The sequence below is a fragment of the Excalfactoria chinensis genome, chromosome 4, assembly GCF_039878825.1.
Source record: "Excalfactoria chinensis isolate bCotChi1 chromosome 4, bCotChi1.hap2, whole genome shotgun sequence".
Taxonomy (NCBI): Eukaryota; Metazoa; Chordata; class Aves; order Galliformes; family Phasianidae; genus Excalfactoria; species Excalfactoria chinensis.
The window spans coordinates 70815253-70837183 of NC_092828.1; the positions used below are offsets into that span (position 1 = coordinate 70815253).

Sequence of the window (21931 nt, forward strand, 5' to 3'; positions counted from 1 at the left end):
TGATAAAAAAAAATGTTTTATTGTTCTCATTTCAGTTGCATGAACATGCTGCTTATTTGGTGGACAGCATGTGGGACTGCGCAACAGATCTCTTGAAAGACTGGGAATGTATGAACAGTCTTCTGTTGGAGGAACCTCTCAATGGAGAAGAACGTAAGAGATTTTAGTAGAACTTTCTGTATATTGCAATGTCGTTTCTGATAGTTGTGATTTATAAAAAACTTAAGATTTTTTTTTCATCTAGGTCCCCGTATATTTTCTGTTCTTGAATGACTGTAATAAATCACTAATTATGAAATTTGAGCAGGAGTAGAAAGAGATCACTTCTGGGGGGGAAGAAAGAAAAGACAGAAAAATGAGGGAATGGAATAGACATGCATTGTCCAGTTCTGCTGTTGTTCCACAGGTTCAGGTTGTACTTGCAGCATTTGACTAATCAAGCTGCTTGTGAAACTAGTTCTTTTATTGGATAAGAAAGCCACCATATGGGAAAACACTGTTATTTCTTTAATGACGGTAAAAGCAAGCATAAAAATAAAGACCACGTGAGACAATTCTGTAATTCGTACATACTATTAAATGGACCTGTGAATAACAAAGAGGAACTAAAATTATTGTGAAACTTGATATTCAGTTCATATTCTCTCAATTTCAAATATTTTCCTGCTCTTTTCTGTAATGTGCTTATGTTCTCCATTCCCCCGTCCCCAGCTGTAATCGAGCTATTGGCCTAAATGCCTTATTTATTTTTAACGTCTGTTTCTTGAAATTTCAGCTTTAACAGATAGGCAGGAGAGTGCACTGATTGAAATAATGCTTTGTACCATTCGGCAAGCGGCTGAATGTCATCCTCCTGTGGGAAGAGGAACGGGGAAAAGGGTAGGAGCCAAAATCCTACTTATCTAGAAATGTGCAAGTGGCTGTGTGGGGGGGGTACTGTGTGGGAAGAAGGAGAAGGCTTTAGGCTGTTGATACGGAGGGGACTGAATTCAGAAACTGAGTTTGTCACTGCAGCCTCCGGTGTCTGACAGCCATGGCTCATTCATTTTTTCATGACTGTAGCACGTGTTTAATGTTGTTTGGGCTACTGTATTTGTTTTCATTATTAAAGATACAGAATTAATTTTAAAGGAAGTGTTGGCTGGAAAGAGACCAAACTCAGTATTTGGAAAAGCTACAAAGCTTTTCAATTTTAAAGAGCAAAATAAGGGAGAGGGAATATATTTCACAACCTCTTTGAAGGGAACACAGTACAACCAATTGGCTTTTCTGTGATCATATGAGGTTAATGTATTTGGTTGTCATTTCTTTAATGGCAGTGAAAATTTGCTCCAGAGCTGTGGGTTGTCATTTTCTAACAATGCCGATATTTTAGGTGCTGACAGCGAAGGAAAAGAAAACCCAGTTGGATGACAGAACGAAAATTACAGAACTTTTCGCAGTGGCTCTTCCACAGTTGTTAGCAAAGGTAAGTTTAATTCCATCTCTGGCTGTTGGGCTCTTGTTAAAATGATAAACAGGAGCAGCTTCTGTAATTAACTGTATGAGTTACACAACTCTTCATTTCTTCCTGTTAGTTTTTACTAATATTCTATTGGTCTGTGGTTAATTGTGTGGTATTATGTCCCAAGATTGTTTCATTTAAACTTCCTTTTTCCTCATCAATCTTACAGTATTCTGTAGATGCTGAAAAAGTCACCAACTTGCTGCAGTTGCCACAGTATTTTGACTTGGAAATTTATACAACAGGGCGACTAGAAAAGGTAAGCTAATGTTCGAGAACAAGTCACACAAAAGGGCTGAAAAAGGCACTATGAAAAGAGAGAATTTAGGTTTTCTCACTTGAAATTCAGTCACTACTGTAGGTGCAGCTTTCTTTATTGTGACTTGCTTTATTGAAACCCTCATTGAGGATAAGACCTGATAAGACCTGAACTTAAGCTGCTCTTGTCTCTGTTTTCTCCTTCTCAGATGCACTGTTTTGCTGCATAGTTGAGAAGCAAGTAACTGGAAGTCGCTGGGGTCAAAAAAGGAATAAAATACTTAGTTGACAGCGTAGCCTAAAGGTGATAGAGCAACAGTAAGCAATTCAGGGTGAGGAGAGGTATATAAAAACAAGTGAGGTTGGTTTCAGTGCTTGTGCCTGAGTGTTATGTAACTAAATCTTAATTTATACAGCTTCTGAGACCATGTGTGAATTTTGGTGTGGGTGGGAGATAAGTGCTTCGGTGTTGTTTAGTTGTCATTGCAAATTGAAGTGTTAGATAAACCCATACCGACAACAGCAAATTTTTAATTGTTTCCTAAAAAGACATGAAATCTTTAGGCTTTGACAGGATTCTACTTCATTTTATCTTGTGAATTTACCTCAGAGTTTCACCAAGTTTCTCGGACAGTTTTAATCTGTACCATAGTTCTGAGAGGAGGGAAATGAATAGAAACAAAATGAACTTACTTTTAAGAATTCCATAAGCATTATGTGTTGTCACAGTGTTCGTGTGTTTATGTTTCTTTTCCTTGTTTCTTGCAGCATTTGGATGCCTTACTGCGACAAATCCGGGATATTGTGGAGAAGCACACAGACATAGACGTTTTGGAAGCCTGTTCAAAAACATACCATGCTCTCTGTAACGAAGAGTTCACAATCTTTAACAGGGTTGATATTGCAAGAAGTCAGTTAATAGATGAGCTGGCAGACAAATTTAATCGACTTCTTGAAGACTTCCTACAAGAGGTATTTTAATGTACAACATCAGCTTTTCCTGCTCTTGTAAATTCATCCAGTATGTTTGTTTGTCCTCCTATGCAAGTCTACTGTTCCTTTTTAACAGGATAGTGACTCTTGAATCTGATTTTGGACAAGTGTCTTTCGGGAATTTGAGATAAATTTCAGATAAAGAGTGAAATTGTGTGAAGTTTTCATGCTCAGGCTTTTAAGCTTGTGGTTTTGAGATACATAGCTTTGTTGTTATACTGGAATTCTCTTCAGATGTACTGGTGCCACCAGTCTTAGTGCTGATTGCATATTGCTGTCAGTAAAAGCTTAAAAGCTCAAAATCTCTGGAAAACATTCCCCCTGCCTTCCTCAAATTATGAGCAGATGCATTTAATAGCTTAAGAATATTATTTTGTTCCTACCCTGTGCTAATTAGAAGAGATAATTTTCTGATATGTTATTTACTGTGACTCTGTGGGTCTCTGACATTCAACCATAACTTGTTTCTCCTCCTTCTCATCTATGATAAGGAGCATGGGAGGCTTCTTTGCTAACTTTTGGCCACACCTCTCAGATGTGGACATACTTTTGCTGAGCTTTGCTCCTTTCCCTCCTGCTCATTGGCCAGAACTGGGACTCCACCCCACAATCACAGAGTGCCATGTGGGCTCAGGAGGGAATGCTCCTGGTAATGCAGTTGTGTGCCTGTTTGTGACAGATAGAAAGAGCAGGGTAAGGCAAGGAAATGAAATGTCAAACAGGAAAATGGCAAATGCTCTGGTAGGACTGGTGAAACCGACTGCTTTGATAATGTGTGGCTGCAGAACAGTAACAGACAGGGGTCTTGCGTTACTTCTGGTATGCTGATGAGGGTTTCCCATGACTTCATTTAGTTTATCCTGTGTATTTCAATAGATACCTTCATGAACTTTATCTTTTGGCTACTTTGTTCTCTTCAAGCACAAGCTTGTCAGAACTTCTGGGGAAATTAGAACAAAGCACTTCCCTTATCCCTCCTTCTTAAAGACTTTCTAAGACTTTGTGATTAAAGTAAGATTGAGGTACTGACCCATGGCCCAACTAGTCCAGTATCTATTGTCTGATAGTGGCCTCTGCTGGATTCTTCGGAGAAAATGGAAACACCTACTTTATGAGTTGTGTTCAAGCAGCCTAAGTTTCTTTTCTCCTTCTTTCTTGTACCCCTCCTAGTCCTCCCCCTCCCCCCTGCCACCCCAGCATATTTTTCCTTATTCTGATACCTGATTTCTAAACATAAAAGCTGATTGCTTTTCCTGCGGTTTAGGGCATGCCATGCATTATCTTCTCTGTCAAATTCTTCACATCTTCTGAAAACACAGAGTTGTTAAACAATTTAGATGCAGTTCTTTTTACTCTCCTCTCCCCATCCCTCCCATATTATCACTATTATTAGTTTTAATTTCTTTCTCTCAGTTTCCCTAGTTTGCTTAGTGTACTTTGTTTAGGATTTCATACGATATGTTTTTGAAACAGGGGGAAGAACCCGATGAAGATGATGCTTATCAGGTCTTGTCAACATTGAAGAGAATCACCGCTTTCCACAAGTAGGTAGAACTCTGCAAATATCTGTCAGGATCCACGTTATGTAATTTTGCTTGTTGTAGCTTTTGTTATAAAATTTGATAGCTCTAAGTTTTATGCAACCTGTGTTTCTTTTAGTCTGAAAGTTGAGTGTCATGTAGGACACGTCACATCTATTGAATATAAGAAGAAATACAAAACTGAAATCTTCTGTTTCATATTGGGGCTACATGTTTTGTGTGTGTGTGTGTGTATGCATGTATGTATAAAAAACAGATATTAAAAAAACTTAAGCTTTTTGCAATTATTAACCTAAAATTAAATTACGGAAGTGGTGCTTGTTTTACATTTCTGCTTCCTTTCTAATGCTTCCAGTGCCCATGACCTATCAAGATGGGATTTGTTTGGCTGCAACTACAAGTTACTGAAAACTGGCATTGAAAATGGAGACATGCCAGAACAGGTTTGTAACTAAAATCTGCTCTTTAGGAACAGCAGTAAATAGCTTTTGTTGCTGTGGTTTTTTTTTTTTTTCATTTTTATTTTTTAAACTGGCCTTTTTCATCTAATATATTGTTTTCTTTTGGATTTCAGATTGTTATTCATGCACTTCAGTGCACTCATTATGTAATCCTTTGGCAGCTAGCAAAAGTTACTGAAAGCAGTTCCACAAAGGTATGCCCTTTTCCAGATGTATTAGTAAACAAGCATTTTTATGTAACTGTGGTGTCATCTGTTGGGAGCTGCTGTGATAGAATGGATTAAAAATCAGAGCTGTTTAATACAGATAGAGTTCTTCAGTATTCATCATCTCAGCAATAGAATGCTTGATGTTTAAGTCATACAATTTCTTTAAATTACTATGTTTTTATTACTGAAGCATACTGTGTTTAAGTTGATAGAATTTTAAGTAATTTTAGTAAAGAAATGGAATGCCTATTTGTCTGGCATGGTAGTAGTGCTAAGGAGGAGTAGGCAACCACCAGTAACACCGTAGTCTTACTACTCTGAGTAGTTGAAATTTGTTTGCAGACTAAAATATTGATGACAAATCTGTGAGAAACAGAACCTGTGAGATAGCAAGGGTTTGCACGCTGTCACAGTATGCTGACTGCTCAGTATGCTGCAGTCATGCCTTGTTGCTTTTCACCAGTCCTTTAAATGTGTTAAATGAAGACATGAAAAAGTTAAGTTACATTTGAAATTTCTTCCAGAAATAGTAAGAGAGTCGTTTCAGATTCTATCTGTAGTAAAATTGGAGGACAAAACTCTGGCAAATGTATTTCCAATTTCAGTTGAGGAAATTTTGGAGGAGGGATTGTGGTTTCTTCTGTCCACTAGATAGCACAGCTTGCAGAGAGTGATGAGGTGGTTTGCTTTGTGAAGTGCGTAATGAAAGGAAGATGGTTTTTGGATAGCCGGTTATTTTCTAACAGGCTTGATGAGTTCCAAAACATTTTGATGATCTTTTTAAATTGTTTTGAATTGTTAAAATATGTGCATATATAGATGATTTTAATAAAAGGTTGTGCTCTGAATGCCCATAAGCATTCTTTTTTGTGATAGGAAATCACCTCCCCGTAGGAATGGTGAATGTTGTTCTCTTACACCTGAAATTTACACTGTAGCTGCACTTTCTGTTACTGGAGTTACTGATTATGCATCTTTTTTCAGAGATGGAATAAGAAAATCCAATCAGTAAATAGTATTTTTAAATTAATAATTCACTGTTACAGTACCTTGGGTTTTTTTAATGCTGAAGACGTATTTATTTTTGCTCTTCTTGATGTTAGAATGTGTTAGTGTGAGCATAGGGTAGATAATAGGAGTTAAGTAGCATGCTATGTAACTTGTGCTAACATGTTTTATTTTTTAGTATCAGAACATTTGTGCAAGATCATGATATCTTTTCTTTGTATTTCCAGTTGTGTTAGGATTTTATTAATCCAAAGAGTGATTGTGGCCTTACTGACTCAGTAATTAGAGTCCTTCAAATAAAAAAATCGGTCAACATATGCTGGCTAACGAGCTTAGAATCTTAACATGTGCAAAACAGAATGTCAGATACGAAGTGCATACCTGCACTGTTGAGAACTCCTTGAGTGAGTGAAGGATTTGGAAGCTTTATTAGCTTATTCTTTAATAGAAGCAGCAGTCTGAATTTTTTCTAATAAGGATTAAGATTTTACTGCAAACCCAGAGACAGCAGCTGAACTAGATAGTGAGGAGTTGTGTTGGAAATGAAGTTTCACTTGGCTGTTGTGCAGTAAAATGAAGTTTCACATACTGTTCAGCAGGAATGAAAAGAACTTACTTGAAAAATTACTTCTATTAATAATAATTTCTGGTTCTGTATAATAAGATCTGGTAAATTAAAGCTTTTATAACTGTAGTTCAGAAGTGAAACCTATTTTATTGTATTTAACTGCTTGACTGCTGCCAGATATACCAGGTACAAACAAAAGTTCTGTTGACTTCTTTTCACTGTCAATGATACATAACTGCAAAGAACTTGAAACACAGACCCAGAATTGACTAAACGTACTGTGCCTGAAGATTTTAGTTCGTCAACAAAAACTGCGTGCTCTTTGTGAACAGGGTGACTATGAGGATTACCTTCATAATAGAGGCTGCTTAAAATAAAAGCTGTATAGGCAATTTGATTTTTATTAAAATTTCAAAGAATATTTTTGTATAAAGGAAAGGATATTTTGCTGTGTGTAGTTCTCTTAACACGGGAATAGCAGTGTGAATGGTAAATGTTGAGAGAAAAGGTTATATGCAGCGGAAGTGTTCTGAAAACATAGTAGAAGAGTCTGTTTGAATAAAAAAGTAAGCAGCTGTTGCTTTTCTTTCTCCTGCTGAGATTAAATGACACGCTGTACCAACATGTTACCTGTTTTCTTGAAGGGAGAGCCCTGGTCTGTTTTTAGATTGCATGAAAGGTTTTTACATTTCTCAGGGGTATTCCTTCTTTGTCTGCTCCAATGCTGGTTTGTAATGTAAATTCCCCAGTTCCACATGAGCTGGAATCTGTGTGTACGAGGTGTATGATGGATGTGCTCTGTGGGTGTGCATACACTACATGTGAATATGAAATTGAAAAAGCAAAACTATTACATTAAATCCTTTTCTTTAAAGGAGGATCTTCTACGTCTGAAGAAGCAGATGAGAGTGTTCTGTCAAATTTGTCAACACTACCTGACCAATGTAAACACTGCTGTTAAGGAACAGGTGAGTGAGAACGTTAAGGTTTTCTAATACGATACGTTAAAAGTCACGTGAAAATATGAGCAAGAGAACCTTTTCAAGTGTATGCAACAGTGTGGGAATGTCTCATATGCTTGGCTTAATGCTCTTTCGGTCTGAATATATACCCTGGACTGCATACTTGTTCTCCTTCATGAAATTTGTAAACTAACTTAAACTTTATATTCTCTCTAGTATGTTTAGCAAGCAGAAACTTTAATTAAGTATGTTTCTTTTTTTTTAATTAACTGCCCTTGTTTTGTTTTTATTTTTTTAATTACTGCTTTTACTTCATTTAAACAATGAGGAGGCAGATGTGCTGTATGAACTTCTTAGTTCGTGATTCAGGTGGGAGTATTCTGTCTCAGAAGTCTTGGTTGTCATGACACGCATCTGTACTGGAGCAGTTTGTGGATTCATAGACTCAGAGTTGGAAGGGATAGGAACAGCTGTATAAAAGATAGAAGTTATCTCTTTCTTCTCTCTTTCTTCTGTCTTCGAATGCCTGGTATTCCCACATTTCAACTATGGTGTGTACGTCCTCGAGTACTCAAGACCCACAAAGAAAACAGCTTTTCTTCTCTTACTCTAAACGTGTGGGGACATACCTGGGCAATGTTTCTTGTTGCTGCATACAGTGTGTTCTTCAGTTCTTCATAGCTCCAGGATTTTGTCTGTCTGGACCAGGAGAAAAAGGATGAATAGTTAAAGTGCATGTGTTTATGGATGCATGTGTGCCCTGTAACCTGAAGGATTTCACTGTTGAGAGACAGCATTTGTTTTTCTTGGTCTTTCTGTTGGTACACTTGCACAGTGATCTGTTGGTGGTATTAGTTAAGAGAGAATCGGAGACCATTCTATCAAGGGCGTGGAAGCCTCAGCAATTATGTAGCACTCATAAAAGATGGGATTGGAACTTAAGATCTAAAGAATTGAGCCATTGACTAAAGATAGAGATATTGCTTCAGTTCCAATGAATTGCCATTTTGTTTTATCAGGTCATACAGTTGTCCTTCATTGGGAAGAGTTTTTAGCAAAAATTTAAGTCTGTAGGTATAAAGTTTGTAGGCGTTTAATACATGCAAGTAGTGCCTTGGGTAGGAGAGAAAAGTCTATGCTTTTTGAAGAAAAATACAGGCATAGAGATGGGGAATTGGTTTTCATTTTTCTTGCATTTTGAGTGGAATTGAGATATTGAGAAAGTACTTGCCTTGAATTCTTAGGGTAACTGGGTCAAAGAATGGATTCAGCTGCAGGGACTTGGGTGTCTTTTGTTCTGTGTCCTAGTCAGAACTTTTGTAGGAGCTTCATGTTCCACTGAAGTACATGGATTTCTTATAGCAGGATTAATTCTAAGTGAATGCCATGAACAATGTTCGAATGCTAAAACTTAAACCATCTCAGGATGAGGAAGAACCAGACTTTCTTCCGGATATAGTTGTGATTTAAACAAAGCACAAAATAGCCAAGAGCTCTTTTTGCCACAAAAGGTAATAAGAGCCTGGTTGAGCTTGAAGTTGAAAATCTGGTCTGCTTTGTCACAGGAGTGCAGCTTTGCAACTCTTGCTGTAACAAGAATGCTTTCTTCCTGGAACTGAACAGGCATGTTGAAGGTCTGAGTTATCTAGTATCAAGATCAGGAGGTGTAGAGTGTGAAAGTGTGAGTAACAGAAATTTCTGAGTCTCTCAGTGGGTCTACTCAAAAGACAGTGTAGCTAAGGTGAATGCCCTCAACATTAGAATTGTCTCAGTTGTGTACCTCATGTGTTTTCCCCTTGTAATCCTATGAAACGGGACTTCAAGAGGAATGTATTTATTTCCTTGACTGGGAAAGTGATGGTATTTTCTTTGAGGAGTCTGAGAACAGATCTGTTCATTAAAGTGAAAGAGATTAGGTTGGTAGGTACATCATGAAGCAATATATTGTCCTCAACAGTGTCAGTCTGGGTATGGGTTTGTTCAGACTTCTTGGGGATGTAGTACAGGCATTTACATCCTGTGTCAGATGGACAGGTTTGCCAGCAAAGTGAAAGAGGCTAGTTCCTTTTTTGGAAGCAAGATGAACCTGAGGATCTGAAAGGATTGAACGGCCTCATTTGTGCTAGATGTTTTACCAGTGTGATCAATAGGTATTTATTTATCTATTCAATTTTAAAAAGCAAAAACTCGACTATTCTGTGGTTGATGCACCAAAGTTCTCATGTAGCATTCTTCTACCAGAAAGTTTTCAGGCTCCTTGTGTTTTGTTGTTAAAATACTTGGATATTTAGCTGTCTTCGTTCATGCAGCATCTTTATTTAGATACCCAATCTACATAGAGCTACCTCCTGTAAGGAGTTCTTCATGCTTTTAAGTTCCAGTTGGCCTCTTTAGTTGATTAGGTCTTAAAAGGCCTGTGTGCGCCATTGGAATCAGTGGAAATGCATTATTCTGTTTAAATAAATGTAAATTAAATCCACTTTCCAAGCAAGTATTTACTAAAGTTTCTTTTGATAGGCTTTCACAATTCTGTGTGACGTGTTGATGATCTTCAGCCATCAGATTATGACAGGAGGACGTGACATGTTGGAACCACTTGTTTACACTCCTGATTCTTCACTGCAATCTGAGCTACTCAGTTTTATTTTAGATCATGTCTTCATTGATCAGGATGATGATAATAATAGTGCAGGTTGGTACAAAACTTCTGCTTCATTCACGTGATTTGCCTTCTAATTAATTAATTAATACATTTATTTGCCAGTGTTAATTTTTTTTCTTCTTCTGGCAGTGGTTATTGTGCATGAGCACGGAGATAGGTTGGACTTCCAAATGTCAACAGACTGTTAAAGCATTTTATGTTTTGGGGATGTGTAAGATAATAACGACAAAAATTTTGTTTCATAGGCACCAGTGTATTACGTGTCTCAAGAAGAGAGACTTGTCAGTAGGCACTAAAGGCTGTCAGAACTGTGATTTTTCTAAATCCTGACCACATTGTTCTGTATTATACTTAAGTTAGAAGAATTTAAATCCTGCAGTTTTCATGTTTCAAACTCTTTCCAGATGGACAGCAGGATGATGAAGCTAGTAAAATTGAAGCATTGCACAAAAGAAGAAATCTACTTGCAGCTTTCTGCAAACTCATTGTATATACTGTGGTGGAAATGAATACTGCTGCAGACATTTTCAAGCAATATATGAAGGTAATTCTGAATCTTTGTGGTGATACTTCTTACAAGTATTAAAGTACAGAAACTGAACTTTTAAATCGATATTTAATTTGTTCCTTGTGAGATAACTGATTAAAAGTATGAAGTCTACAAAAACTCCAAAGCAGTTTGTAGGCCTAGTAAAGTTGTTCCTCCTTGAGGGGAGAAATGGATGAGTTGGTTTCACAGTTCCTATGTAAGCAGTGGGGAGGGAAGAAGGAAGCCTGGTAATTATTTTGTTTCTAGTAAATGTATTTTCTTAAGTGTGTCTATTTGATAGTCTGTTTTTACTTCAGCTAGAAGTTTATCAAGCATTTTAAGAATCTTCTCGGAGAGATAAACTTTATGTCTGACTTCATGAAATAATTTAATGTTGAATTTTTTGGAGGAGAAAAGAAAATTGATTTGCTAGTTTTATTCCCCTTCCCCCCCCCCCCCCCCCGTAAAGAGTGTGCACCTTATGTCTGTTTCTGTCTTTGTTAAATATAAAATCCCTTCATAGCTCCTGAGATTCACAGCTGCACAATGAGTTCTCATTTCATGAACGTGTTAAAACTTTGCTCCTTAGTGATTACATTAAAAAAAATTAAAATCTTGGCAGCCTGCTTTTGCCTGAGTGCCCTACATATATTTTGAATCACTAAGTAGATAATTGGGTCTTCATTGGACTTAAATACTTCAGAAAATAAACAGGCAGCTGTCTTCAATGGAAAAAATTGCTATAAAGTTTATTGTAAGTGCTTACATTAAGCAAAAGAACAAAATAAACCCCTCCCCATCAGAGTCACAGTAGTTACTAAACAGATTAGATTCTAATCTCGTACCCTGAAGGAGGTGTACATGTGTCATTAACAAGTAGGTCATTCTACCTCTAAAGTAGGACCGGTGACATTAAACCATAATGTCATGTACAAGCATGAACATGGTAGTATTTTTCTTCTTTTCAAAGTGTCTGAATTCTTCTTTCAAATGTAATGTTTACAACTGAAATCAAAAGTTAACCTATTTTGTGTGATTTTTTTCCTAGTATTACAATGACTACGGTGATATTATTAAAGAAACGATGAGTAAAACAAGACAGATAGACAAAATCCAGTGTGCTAAAACACTTATTCTTAGCTTGCAGCAGGTAAGAATGATTTTCAGTATTTTATGCATGAAATTCCATACAGTATATCATGAATTGTTGCTTAATAGCTTGGGTGATATATTAATGAAAAAGTCTTAACGAAAGGTAGGGAGAAACAGGCTCAGATTGAAACACATTTTGTGCAACTATCTGAAAAACTGGTCTGGGTTTTCCAGTGCCTACTAAACGTTGTCTAGGAGTGCCCTGTACATACCAAACATTGCAACTGTGTGTTACCTTGTTACTCTAAAGCAACAGTTTAAGCCACAAATTCAGAAGTGTGTTGTGAAATTCCTGGTTAACCAATTCGTGAACAGATTAACAAGGCAAAACACTTTCATGCTGTGTTGTGCTACACTTCCCTTCGCTCTTCAAAACCAGTCTTAGTCGTTCAGTACTTCTAATGCGTGGTAGGCATTTGAAATTGAATCATGTTTTACTGCTCTTTTCAGTAAATGAGCAAATTCATTGAGAAATTCAGTCAGGAGCTGGATTCATCTGCTCATGTGAGCCATCTCCTTGAATCTTACTTATAGTATTGAGGAGATATTTAACAATATTTGGTACCTTCCAAATGTAAAAACACACAACCTAACCACCAACCAAATAAAAGCTGCTAAAGCCAAACCACCTTAAACATGTAAGCTAGCATTAAAATAGAAAACTGAGCAGAGAAGAAATACTGAAAGCGATAGTGGATAAGGGGAATAACTGAGTTGGAGTGAACTGCAACAGCAAAAAAAAAACAAACCAACCATGTTGTTGTGGTCCAAAGTCAACTAAGTCTGCTTTTGTTTTATTTCATTCGTTATTCTAGTTTATGGAAAATGTACAGAAAATAAATTATGTAGCAAGGATGCATCCTTGAAATGCACACGTTGTCCAAGCTTATTTCAGACAAGAGGAGCCTTATCTTAGCCTTCCTAAGCCTGCATGTTTGTGTTTTGGGTGCCAGGCTGTAAGAACATATTTTACTGATACTTAACTTTATAAAGTTTGGTACAAAACTTGTCATAATCTTTTTTTAAAAATAAATTAAAATCTCCTTTTTCATTTCAAACAGCTTTTCAATGAAATGATTCAAGAAAATGGTTATAATTTTGACAGATCATCACCGACATTCAGCGGCATAAAGGAGCTTGCTCGACGTTTTGCTTTAACATTTGGACTGGATCAATTGAAAACAAGAGAAGCTATTGCTATGTTACACAAGTAATTGTGTGCTTTGTATTACTTCCTCATTTGTAAACGCTTCTTGCCTAACATGACTGAAGTATTTTTCTTTAGTCTAATGCTCTTAGTTTGATACAAACTGCATCAGCACTACAGGTGTTAATTTTATATATCACCTATTTCCAACTTAGGTGGTGACTGTGTTTCTGGCTGTGAATTAAACCCAATGTTAAACAGTGTTTCTGTTCTTCAGGGTTGTTGTATGAGGCTGTAAATTATAGCAGCATTGATGCTGTCATGGAAAAGCATTTTTAATGTCTTGTTCATAACAGTAAAAACTGATTCATGGCGTTTTCAGTGGTGGCGATCCTTACCACATGCAGAAATCTTGAAATGTGAGTTAGAAACATGAGGACAGGGAGAGTGCATCCATGTTCCAATTATGAATTGTGTTCACACCTTTTTTTGCTAGAACATGGAAACACTGAATGGTTGCTTTCTTGAAACAGGGAAAAAGTGTTCGGTGTTGATAGCACCCGGTGCTTAGAGCTTTTTCTACAGTTTGTGCCTTATGTAACTTGTTTTTAATGTTTTCTTAGGGATGGCATAGAATTTGCCTTTAAGGAGCCTAATCCACAAGGTGAGAGCCACCCACCTCTGAACTTGGCATTTCTTGATATTCTGAGTGAGTTTTCCTCCAAACTTCTCAGACAAGACAAAAGGACAGTGTAAGTATTTCCTTGGTATCGTTAGTATTTGTAATGATAACCATAAAAGGTGTGCATCTGAACGTGCACGTGTGTGTGTGTTGCAGTATCCTAAAATAGAACCTCAGGAATGTGAATACAACTCCACAGTGATGGAGTCAAATATAATCACGAAGGATAAATTGTATTTACTTTGGTTTTCTCACTTTGTGGTGGGTGAACAGAAATCGTATTCTGAGTTTCTCATTACCAGGCTTTTTTGTTAAATTGGTGAGGAGTCTTGGGTGATGATGTCAGTAGTTACTTATCTTGACAAAGTAACATCATGTTGCGGGTAATTTGCATCTTTCTAATTAATTTTTTCCACTTAAAGGTACGTTTACTTGGAGAAGTTTATGACCTTTCAGATGTCTTTACGGAGAGAAGATGTGTGGCTTCCTCTCATGTCCTACAGAAACTCTTTATTAGCTGGTGGCGATGATGATACAATGTCAGTAATTAGTGGAATTAGCAGTCGAGGATCTACAGTAAGAAATAAGAAAACAAAGCCAGCAACAGGGAAACGGAAAGTACCTGAAGGTAGAACTTTTCTCATTTTAAAGTTTACTAGAGCAGAGACTCAGAAACAGTGTTTGTTGATCCCCAATTGTTAGCTCGAGTGAATTGGCATACTTTAATGGTTTTTTTTTTGTTTGTTCGATTGTTTGGTTTTTTAAATGTAATATCTTTGCATTTTAGTGGAAAACCTGTTCATCTGAGGAGTTTGAATAGAGTTAACATTGAAGCCCAAAAAGAAATAAAGGCACTAAGTTGTATTTAAGTTACAGAAGATAAAAGTATTCTAGGGACTAGCCAGGGCTTTGGGGGTCTCATGTGAGAGTTTGTGAACAAAGGTTAAAGAAATTGTTTCTCAGTAATCAGGAAGTACGTGCATTTGTTACTTCTACACTTTCTGTTCTAGACAAGTTTGAAGAGATTTAATACACAGTGTTTCCTTTTAGCTGAAGAAAGCAGCAGTAGTGACAGTATGTGGATGAACAGGGAGCAGACAATGCACACACCAGTCATGATGCAGACACCTCAGCTTACTTCCACAATAATGAGGGAGCCCAAGAGATTGCGACCTGAAGAGAATTATATGGGTGTCTATCCTATGCAGCCTGAACACCACCAAGCTCCACTTGATTACAAGTACGTAAACGTGTAGGTCTGCATTGTGTTAGTGTTCATACACAAAACAGGTTTTGTTTAAAATAGAATAATGGTCTTTTTAAGCACGCAAGTAACGTGGATGTTGGCTCAAAGGCAACAGGAAGAAGCCGCACGACAACAACAGGAGAGGGCAGCGATGAACTACGTCAAGCTGAGAACCAACTTGCAACATGCTATGTGAGTGAGAGTGAAACATTACTATGGTAGTTTGGAAAGAGTGTATTAAACACAGTGTTACTGTTATGTACCTTTAGAAGGACTCGTGATCTTTGGTAGTATTTTTCTGCCTGTGTCATATTTATATTTGACCTATAGTTGATATAAAAGCTGAGAGTAGTCCTGTAGAACTAGATGTCTGGTTGTATAGATTGATTGCCATGCAGGTTTTCTGTAGAGCTTCCCAACACGGACAGACATTCCTTCTTGCCTTGTCATAAGGCATGGGAGAAAATAACTAGTTCATTTCTCTGTTGAGCACGAGTACTTTCATGGAAATCTCTGAACTAGATGTAGTTTTGATCTGCTTTTTGATTTCTCTAGTCTCTCAGTACCCATTCAGAGTAGTCCCACAAAATTTACTTTATTCAACCAGCTAGAAGATTCTAATACTTCTTTAGTAGTAGTTAGGCATTTATTAGATTACTTAATCTATCTAACGGAATTGTCATTTATTGGCACTTTTTTACTGAACTGATGTTTTAAGTATTTCTATAAAGCTAAAGTGCTAAACAATATGCTTTTTCTTTTCTATTTCAGTCGGCGTGGCACAAGTCTAATGGAAGATGACGAAGAGCCAATTGTTGAAGATGTGATGATGTCATCAGAAGGGCGAATTGAAGATCTTAATGAAGGCATGGATTTTGACACCATGGACATAGACCTAGTAAGAAACTTACTTGTCCTTTTAGTTTGGTTTAGATTTGGGTTTCTGCTTTTAAAGGAAGGAGGCTGGAATCAAATTTTCCTTTTGTTGAAACAACGTAATTGATGTTAATCTCTGCATTCTTAAATGGCTGTGCCGCTGCTTGCGCGCATATTCCATTTTATTTCAAACCGCTGCACAGAAATCAAACACATAATAACAACATAAGAAAATCTATGCCTCATAATTTCTTATCCCTTAAGACTTAACTTCATTTATTACAGTTGAAATACTCTATGTATGTTCTGAAATTACCATTAAGGTGTTTATTTGCTTATTTTCCATAGCCACCATCGAAGAACAGGAGAGAAAGAACGGAGCTAAAACCAGATTTCTTTGACCCCGCTTCGATCATGGATGAATCGGTAGGTTAACTTACGTAAGAGGAAAATAATATTAATTCAGTCTTATGGTTACAACACTCTCTTACTTCAAGTTTTAAATGGGAAGAATGCAATCTTTACACTGTCTTCAGTAGCTCATTTCGGCAGACTGGAACAGCCGATGAAATACTTTTTGCTGTAATTCAGCTTTATAACTTCTAAGGTATTTACAAAGTTATAGGAGTTTTGTTCTTAATACTTTACCTGTAGCTGTGTCAAATTCAGAAGCCTTTCTACCTGAGAAAAAATGCAGAAGTTAGTAGAGCTTAAAATAAAATAGAAACAATGAAAACCTGCATACACAATATTAAAGCAACTTTCCTGTTACGATGAACTTAGTTGAGTGACTCTGATGGCATTACCAGTTGTCAGTGTTGGATTGTTTGGGATTTTTTAAATTGCCATATTAACTTTTACTCATAAGTAAGATAATGAAGAAAATAAATAATTGAGACAATACAGATACATGTTTATGGAGATGAGAGGTATTTTTTCTTTCCGTATGAAGTTTTAGGTCCAAAACATCCGAAGTCTGTAGTTTCTGCTTGCAGTTGCCCTTTTTTCCGACTTGATAAATCTGCAGTCTCTATTCTCTTTTAAAAAACTGCATGAGGGATTCCTTCTGTCTTGAACCACTTGTAATGTATGCAGCCATTTTTGACCTTGTGTAGCTGGTACAAAATTACACTGGAAATAACAAGCTGCAGCAACCCAGCAGAGGACAGTACAGCAAGGCTTCCTGGGAATCTTGGACAGCTTGGTGGAATTTGGAAGACGGTTACATATTTTTACAATATTGTTGCAGCGTGAATCTGTTCTTGTTATGGGAGAAAAAAAAAAGTCTTAAATACTGTTTTAAATGCAAATCCATATATTTTGTGCTAGTGCTAAATGAATCAGATTAGGCTGTGCATTTAGCTGTTGTGTGTTCTGTTCTTGAAGTAACACCCAGAAAGTTAATCAGGTTTCTGACTTTTTGTTTTAGAATAGTTCTTCCCTTCCTCTTCTTAATTTTAGTTCACTGATCTGTGAAATACCAGTCATTTTTATTCTGACAACACTGAAAATTTGGTCTTCTGCAGGTGTATCTCACTCCATTTCAGTACACTTTCAGCTTTTCAGTTTCAAGAGTAGGTTTAATCTGTTTACTATTAGCTAGTTTTCTTCCCTGTTACTTTTATTTCTCGTTTTTTTTTACCATCATCCTGTGTAAGCCCAAGATTTGCTAGGCACTCCTTAGCTGCAGTTTAGCCGTATCGCCACATGATGGCAGCCAGCTACAGCCTCATTGCTCTGCAAGCTTCTGTAGTCGGTTCTGAGGCTCTAGCAGTGTCCCGTCTGTCTGTGCCAGAAGAAGCTGTACTGTTTCCATGCAAGGAGGGAGAGGTGGCACATTGAAATAAGACTGTACAGTCAAGGGGACATGAACTAGCAATGCTCCCTCCCAGTTGGAACATAGGAAGAGTGGTTGACCTGGAACCAGGGCTGTGTAAAACAGCTGTGTCACAGAGGAGAGCTGCTCTTTAGCATAAGCTCCACCTAAATGAATTTAACTGCCTAGATAGGGAAGCTCCATTAATACTAAGAATAATTTGTTTTAAAGTAGAGCTATAATTGATCATTGGGTATTTTAAATGTTTAAAAACCAACCAACCAAACCAAACTATTAAACTATACTCTATTAATAAATACCCTCTGAATAAAGTTTCTTGTTTTATTCATATGAATTTTTCCATGGAGTTGTTGCACATGTTTCTAATAGACATACTGTAACATATTTGGATGTGCATGGTTTATGCTCGGCATTTTAGTCTGTCCTCTCAGTTTTTTATGTGTCTGGTTACTACTGACACCAGTGGCACTTTGGAAACAGGATAGATGAAAACAGGGGTGTTGAAGGTCCAGGAGAATTACTCACATCTCCCTGGATCTTGCTGACATGGAGAGTTCTACAAATCTAGGACAGTCACAAAAACTGGTATCTTCTTTTTTTGACGTATCAATAAGGATACATGCTTTCACTGGCACAGAAAATGATGTGGCTTGCTCCCACATGGGAAGTGGAAGTGGAATCTGATTCTTTGTTTCTGGAAAGCTTTCCTTTTAATCACGTAATGTTCTGAAGGACAGTACTTTTAATTCCAGCTATTTATGGGAGTTTTGTTTTGATTTTTCACTCTTTTCCTGGAAAAAAAAGAAAGGTGATTTCAATACGAAACGTGAGGCTGGTGTCCCGGCTTGCTCCTGCAGGCTGACCTGTGGTCAGGAACACGGGCACGGCAGCAGCCGGCGTGTGGAGTGTTTTGTCTCAGGCTTAGTTGTTAGGAACTGCACACTTGATTTCAGGTTAAGGCCTATAGAATTGCCATTGTCAAACAAGTCTAGATTAGGCAACTAATTAAAAATGACTTTGTGATTATTATTTAAAGTAATTAAAGAACAGTTCTTATCGCATTCCTTCCAAATCCAGTTGTTTCAAGTGTGGGGAAAAAAGTTTCTATTGAATGAGGAGCCCTTTCCATATTATGAGATGAATCCTAAGTGTGGTAAATTTGGTTTGGAGGAAAAAATAAACTTATAATGCCTTAACGTAACTTGAAGTGTCTTAATCTTAAATCATATATTAATTGCTTTGCTTTTGTTAAATGTGTAGTAGACTACAAATTGACACCGTTTCTAACTTTTTTTTTAGGTTCTTGGGGTGTCAATGTTTTAATACCAGAACAGCAAATAAATCAGTGGTGAAGTCATTTTCTAAGTGGAAGAGGAAGTTTTTCAATACAAAATTGTGGTAGATACAGTGAAATTCTGAACAGATTTTTCTCTAAGGAGAATGACATGCTTTCAAGATCAAGTGCATTGAAGGGGCAGTTTTGTTTGCCTGAAAAAAAAAAAAAAAAGAAAAAAAAAAGAAAAAAAAAAAAAAGAAATGTAAAGGACAAGTAAACAATTTGAGGATAAGCTACACTTTTTGTTGGAAAAATCAATATTTTATTTATGTGCTATCAGTTTATTTCCGGATCACAAGAAGTATTCCCTCTTAGTTTTAACCTAACAGTCTGAGAGGTGTTTGGTACAGATTTGAGCTCCTCTCCTCATACATTTGCTGGCTATACTAAATAACCACGAGCTCTGCTGGATTGCCGTTTACATCCACGAAGTGAAATAATAGTTGGATTGATTTTCTTATGGTGATAGAACCAGAAGAGTGTCAGTATTTTAAATTAAACGCAAACTTCAGCAAGAGAATGTTTGTATGGAATATGAAAACACGTGGAGCAGAATTATAAGCGCTTTTTGATCTAAAACACTCTATTCTTCCAAAAGCTTCATGCTAGCCTTCTCAGAAAGGTCCAGAAACTACGAGTGACCAGAACGTAACAGGTCTCAGTCATGCTTGCCCATTTCCAACCCTGAAAGTTTGCTTGTCCTTTAAGAAAAATGTAATGTTGTGAAATTCCTTCCAGTAGTGCCACTGTATTTTGTCTCCAAATAAAAGAAGCTTATTGTAGTATGTTTGCAGAAAAATTCTAAACAAAAATTATACAGCTTATTAGAGTGTGGGAATAGGGATCTAAATTTTAAATAAAATTATATATATATATAAATTGGTGCTGATTTTATAATTGCGCAGTTTGTTTAGTTTTTTCTTACTTTTAAATTCCAACTTAAAATTATGAGGTTTCAGAAATATATTGAAAGTTTAACAATGTTTAAAAATAGAAGAGCATGAGAAGTCATGCTTTAAAAATGATTTTTAAATTTGTATTTTATATTGTTTTATCTATCTGTCTTTGCAAGCAGTCTTCAGGTTAAAGATACTTCTAACAGGTTACAGTACATTTCCTCTGTATGTAAATTAGATTGGATAATAGAAGTTCATAAACAACCCATAATCTTCTTTGAAAGCTAAGCTTTAAACTTCATTTTGTGTCCATTCACAAATAAATTAATTAAATTTGGTCTAAAACAGAGAGTGGATTTATGCCATTTTGACATCGACTCATTTTGCAAGGCTTAGGCAGCTAGTCATCATTTTAAAGGAAATATTAACTTATATTACATATGTATATTTTTTGTCAGTTGTCTCTCAGTTCTCAAGGTATATTATTTTAATCATTCCATGCCTTAATACGCTTGCAATACAAGGATCTCCCCGAACGGGTGAACACAAAAAAGGCTTCCTGTTTTTAGACTTGGAAATTAAACATTCGGCTGTGGTAGCCAAAAACCATAGGTTATCTTAAGGATCACGATTAAATAGAATTATTTTACTAAATCACGGGATAACGACAAACTCAAAACTAGATCTGCCTAACTCATTTTACATAAATAAATACTCATGTCTAAAAGTACTGCCTATATTGTTTTTCACACCACTGCATTTAATAGAACTGCTGAGAGGACTGTATATATGATTTTAAACTTAAGTTGATTTTTCTTACTCTTGAAGGAGTGTTTCTTTGTGAAAGCAGTTCTTACAGCTTTGTTTTCAACCAGCTAAAAATGTTTTATATATTTACCTTAACCTGTTGTCCTCCACATTCTATTGTCCTAATTGTACTGTTTTCTGATTTGTATTTATGTCTTGAGACAGTAACTTTTTGAATAAAAATAAACCTGCAGTATGTTGTATGTTTGATCTTTTTAAATCGGGGATAGGGGAGGACGGTGAAGAGAGGGGAACGAGTAATGCAAATGTTATGTTTATAGAAATCGGAATCTTTTTTTCCATGTCTTTTAAGTGTTTGTCTCAGAGTTGGGATAATGTATGGAAAACTGCACTGTTTTATATTTGTAATAAATTGTACAAGTTTTTAAAATGTGAATAAAGCACTAATTGGGTTAATAATTTAAAGTAGAAAAGTTATGCAATCATGATTGTTTGAAATGTGCTTTGAGTTCAACTTGTTAAAAGAATTAGCGGTGTAAATACAGAGCGAGCTTTTCCAGAGGTTAGTACCTGCCAATAAAATTTTTAACATTTGTATAGAACTTTTACACGCCAAGAAATTGATGGTTAATTATTTTTGTGTTACATTTTTTTTTAAAGACCTACCGACAGCCTTTGTGCTCCTTTCTTTTTCCTCCGACCTTTTACCTGACGTTACTCAGAATGCTTTTGATTCTGATGCTGTCCGTAGCCAAATGGGGCCGTTGGGTAACATCAGCTGAAACGTGGCTGACTGTGTATACTGCTTTCCAGTCCTCCTATGTGTCATGCACCTGAAAAACGTTGTCGGCTTAACTGGCAAGACAACGCAGAAGCAAGGGGAAAAAGCTCCTTTCTGGTAGAAGCCCTTAAGGGATTCCTTGTGAAATCTTACCACTAGTACTTCTCATCCCTGCTAGCGTAACGGGATGGGCTTTTCTGCTCCCGCACTACAAGTGTTCATTCCTGGCTAAATCTTGCTGCAAGTTCAATAATAATATCTCATGGAGAATGGTTTTAGTAGGTCTAAGTTGATAACGCAAGGAAAGTACCTTCACTGTTCAACGTACCATCTGTTCTAGTGGGAGCTTTTTGGTACAGATGCCTGTAAATGAAAGGAACCTGACTTTTGAAAGGATGTGTGATAAAAATGTAGAGAATAACAAGCGCTTCGAAGAAAGTAAAGGCTGTCCTCTGATTTACTGCGGAGGCCACAGAGAAGGTATGAAACTGAAAGGAAATAGTCATCAGATACTC

General features: G+C 36.7%; 1 protein-coding gene across 2 annotated transcripts in view; it reads left to right on the forward strand.

Annotated features, from left to right (window-relative positions):
- Window positions 1-20870, forward strand: part of STAG2 (STAG2 cohesin complex component) — a 67856-nt gene extending 46986 nt beyond the window's left edge. Inside the window, exons 15-34 of one of the 2 annotated variants that reach the window (XM_072334502.1) lie at window positions 36-153; window positions 776-879; window positions 1376-1468; window positions 1674-1763; window positions 2531-2734; window positions 4229-4299; window positions 4652-4739; window positions 4871-4951; window positions 7418-7510; window positions 10022-10196; window positions 10571-10710; window positions 11744-11845; window positions 12909-13057; window positions 13618-13746; window positions 14099-14304; window positions 14727-14916; window positions 15001-15114; window positions 15694-15820; window positions 16147-16224; window positions 18935-20870. In XM_072334502.1, the coding sequence (XP_072190603.1) occupies window positions 36-153; window positions 776-879; window positions 1376-1468; window positions 1674-1763; window positions 2531-2734; window positions 4229-4299; window positions 4652-4739; window positions 4871-4951; window positions 7418-7510; window positions 10022-10196; window positions 10571-10710; window positions 11744-11845; window positions 12909-13057; window positions 13618-13746; window positions 14099-14304; window positions 14727-14916; window positions 15001-15114; window positions 15694-15820; window positions 16147-16224; window positions 18935-18958 (2376 nt within the window). In that variant the 3' untranslated portion in view covers window positions 18959-20870. The remainder of the gene's footprint in view (window positions 1-35; window positions 154-775; window positions 880-1375; window positions 1469-1673; window positions 1764-2530; window positions 2735-4228; window positions 4300-4651; window positions 4740-4870; window positions 4952-7417; window positions 7511-10021; window positions 10197-10570; window positions 10711-11743; window positions 11846-12908; window positions 13058-13617; window positions 13747-14098; window positions 14305-14726; window positions 14917-15000; window positions 15115-15693; window positions 15821-16146; window positions 16225-18934) is intronic. The other variant, XM_072334503.1, reaches the window with a different exon arrangement.
- Window positions 20871-21931: the final 1061 nt, after the last annotated feature.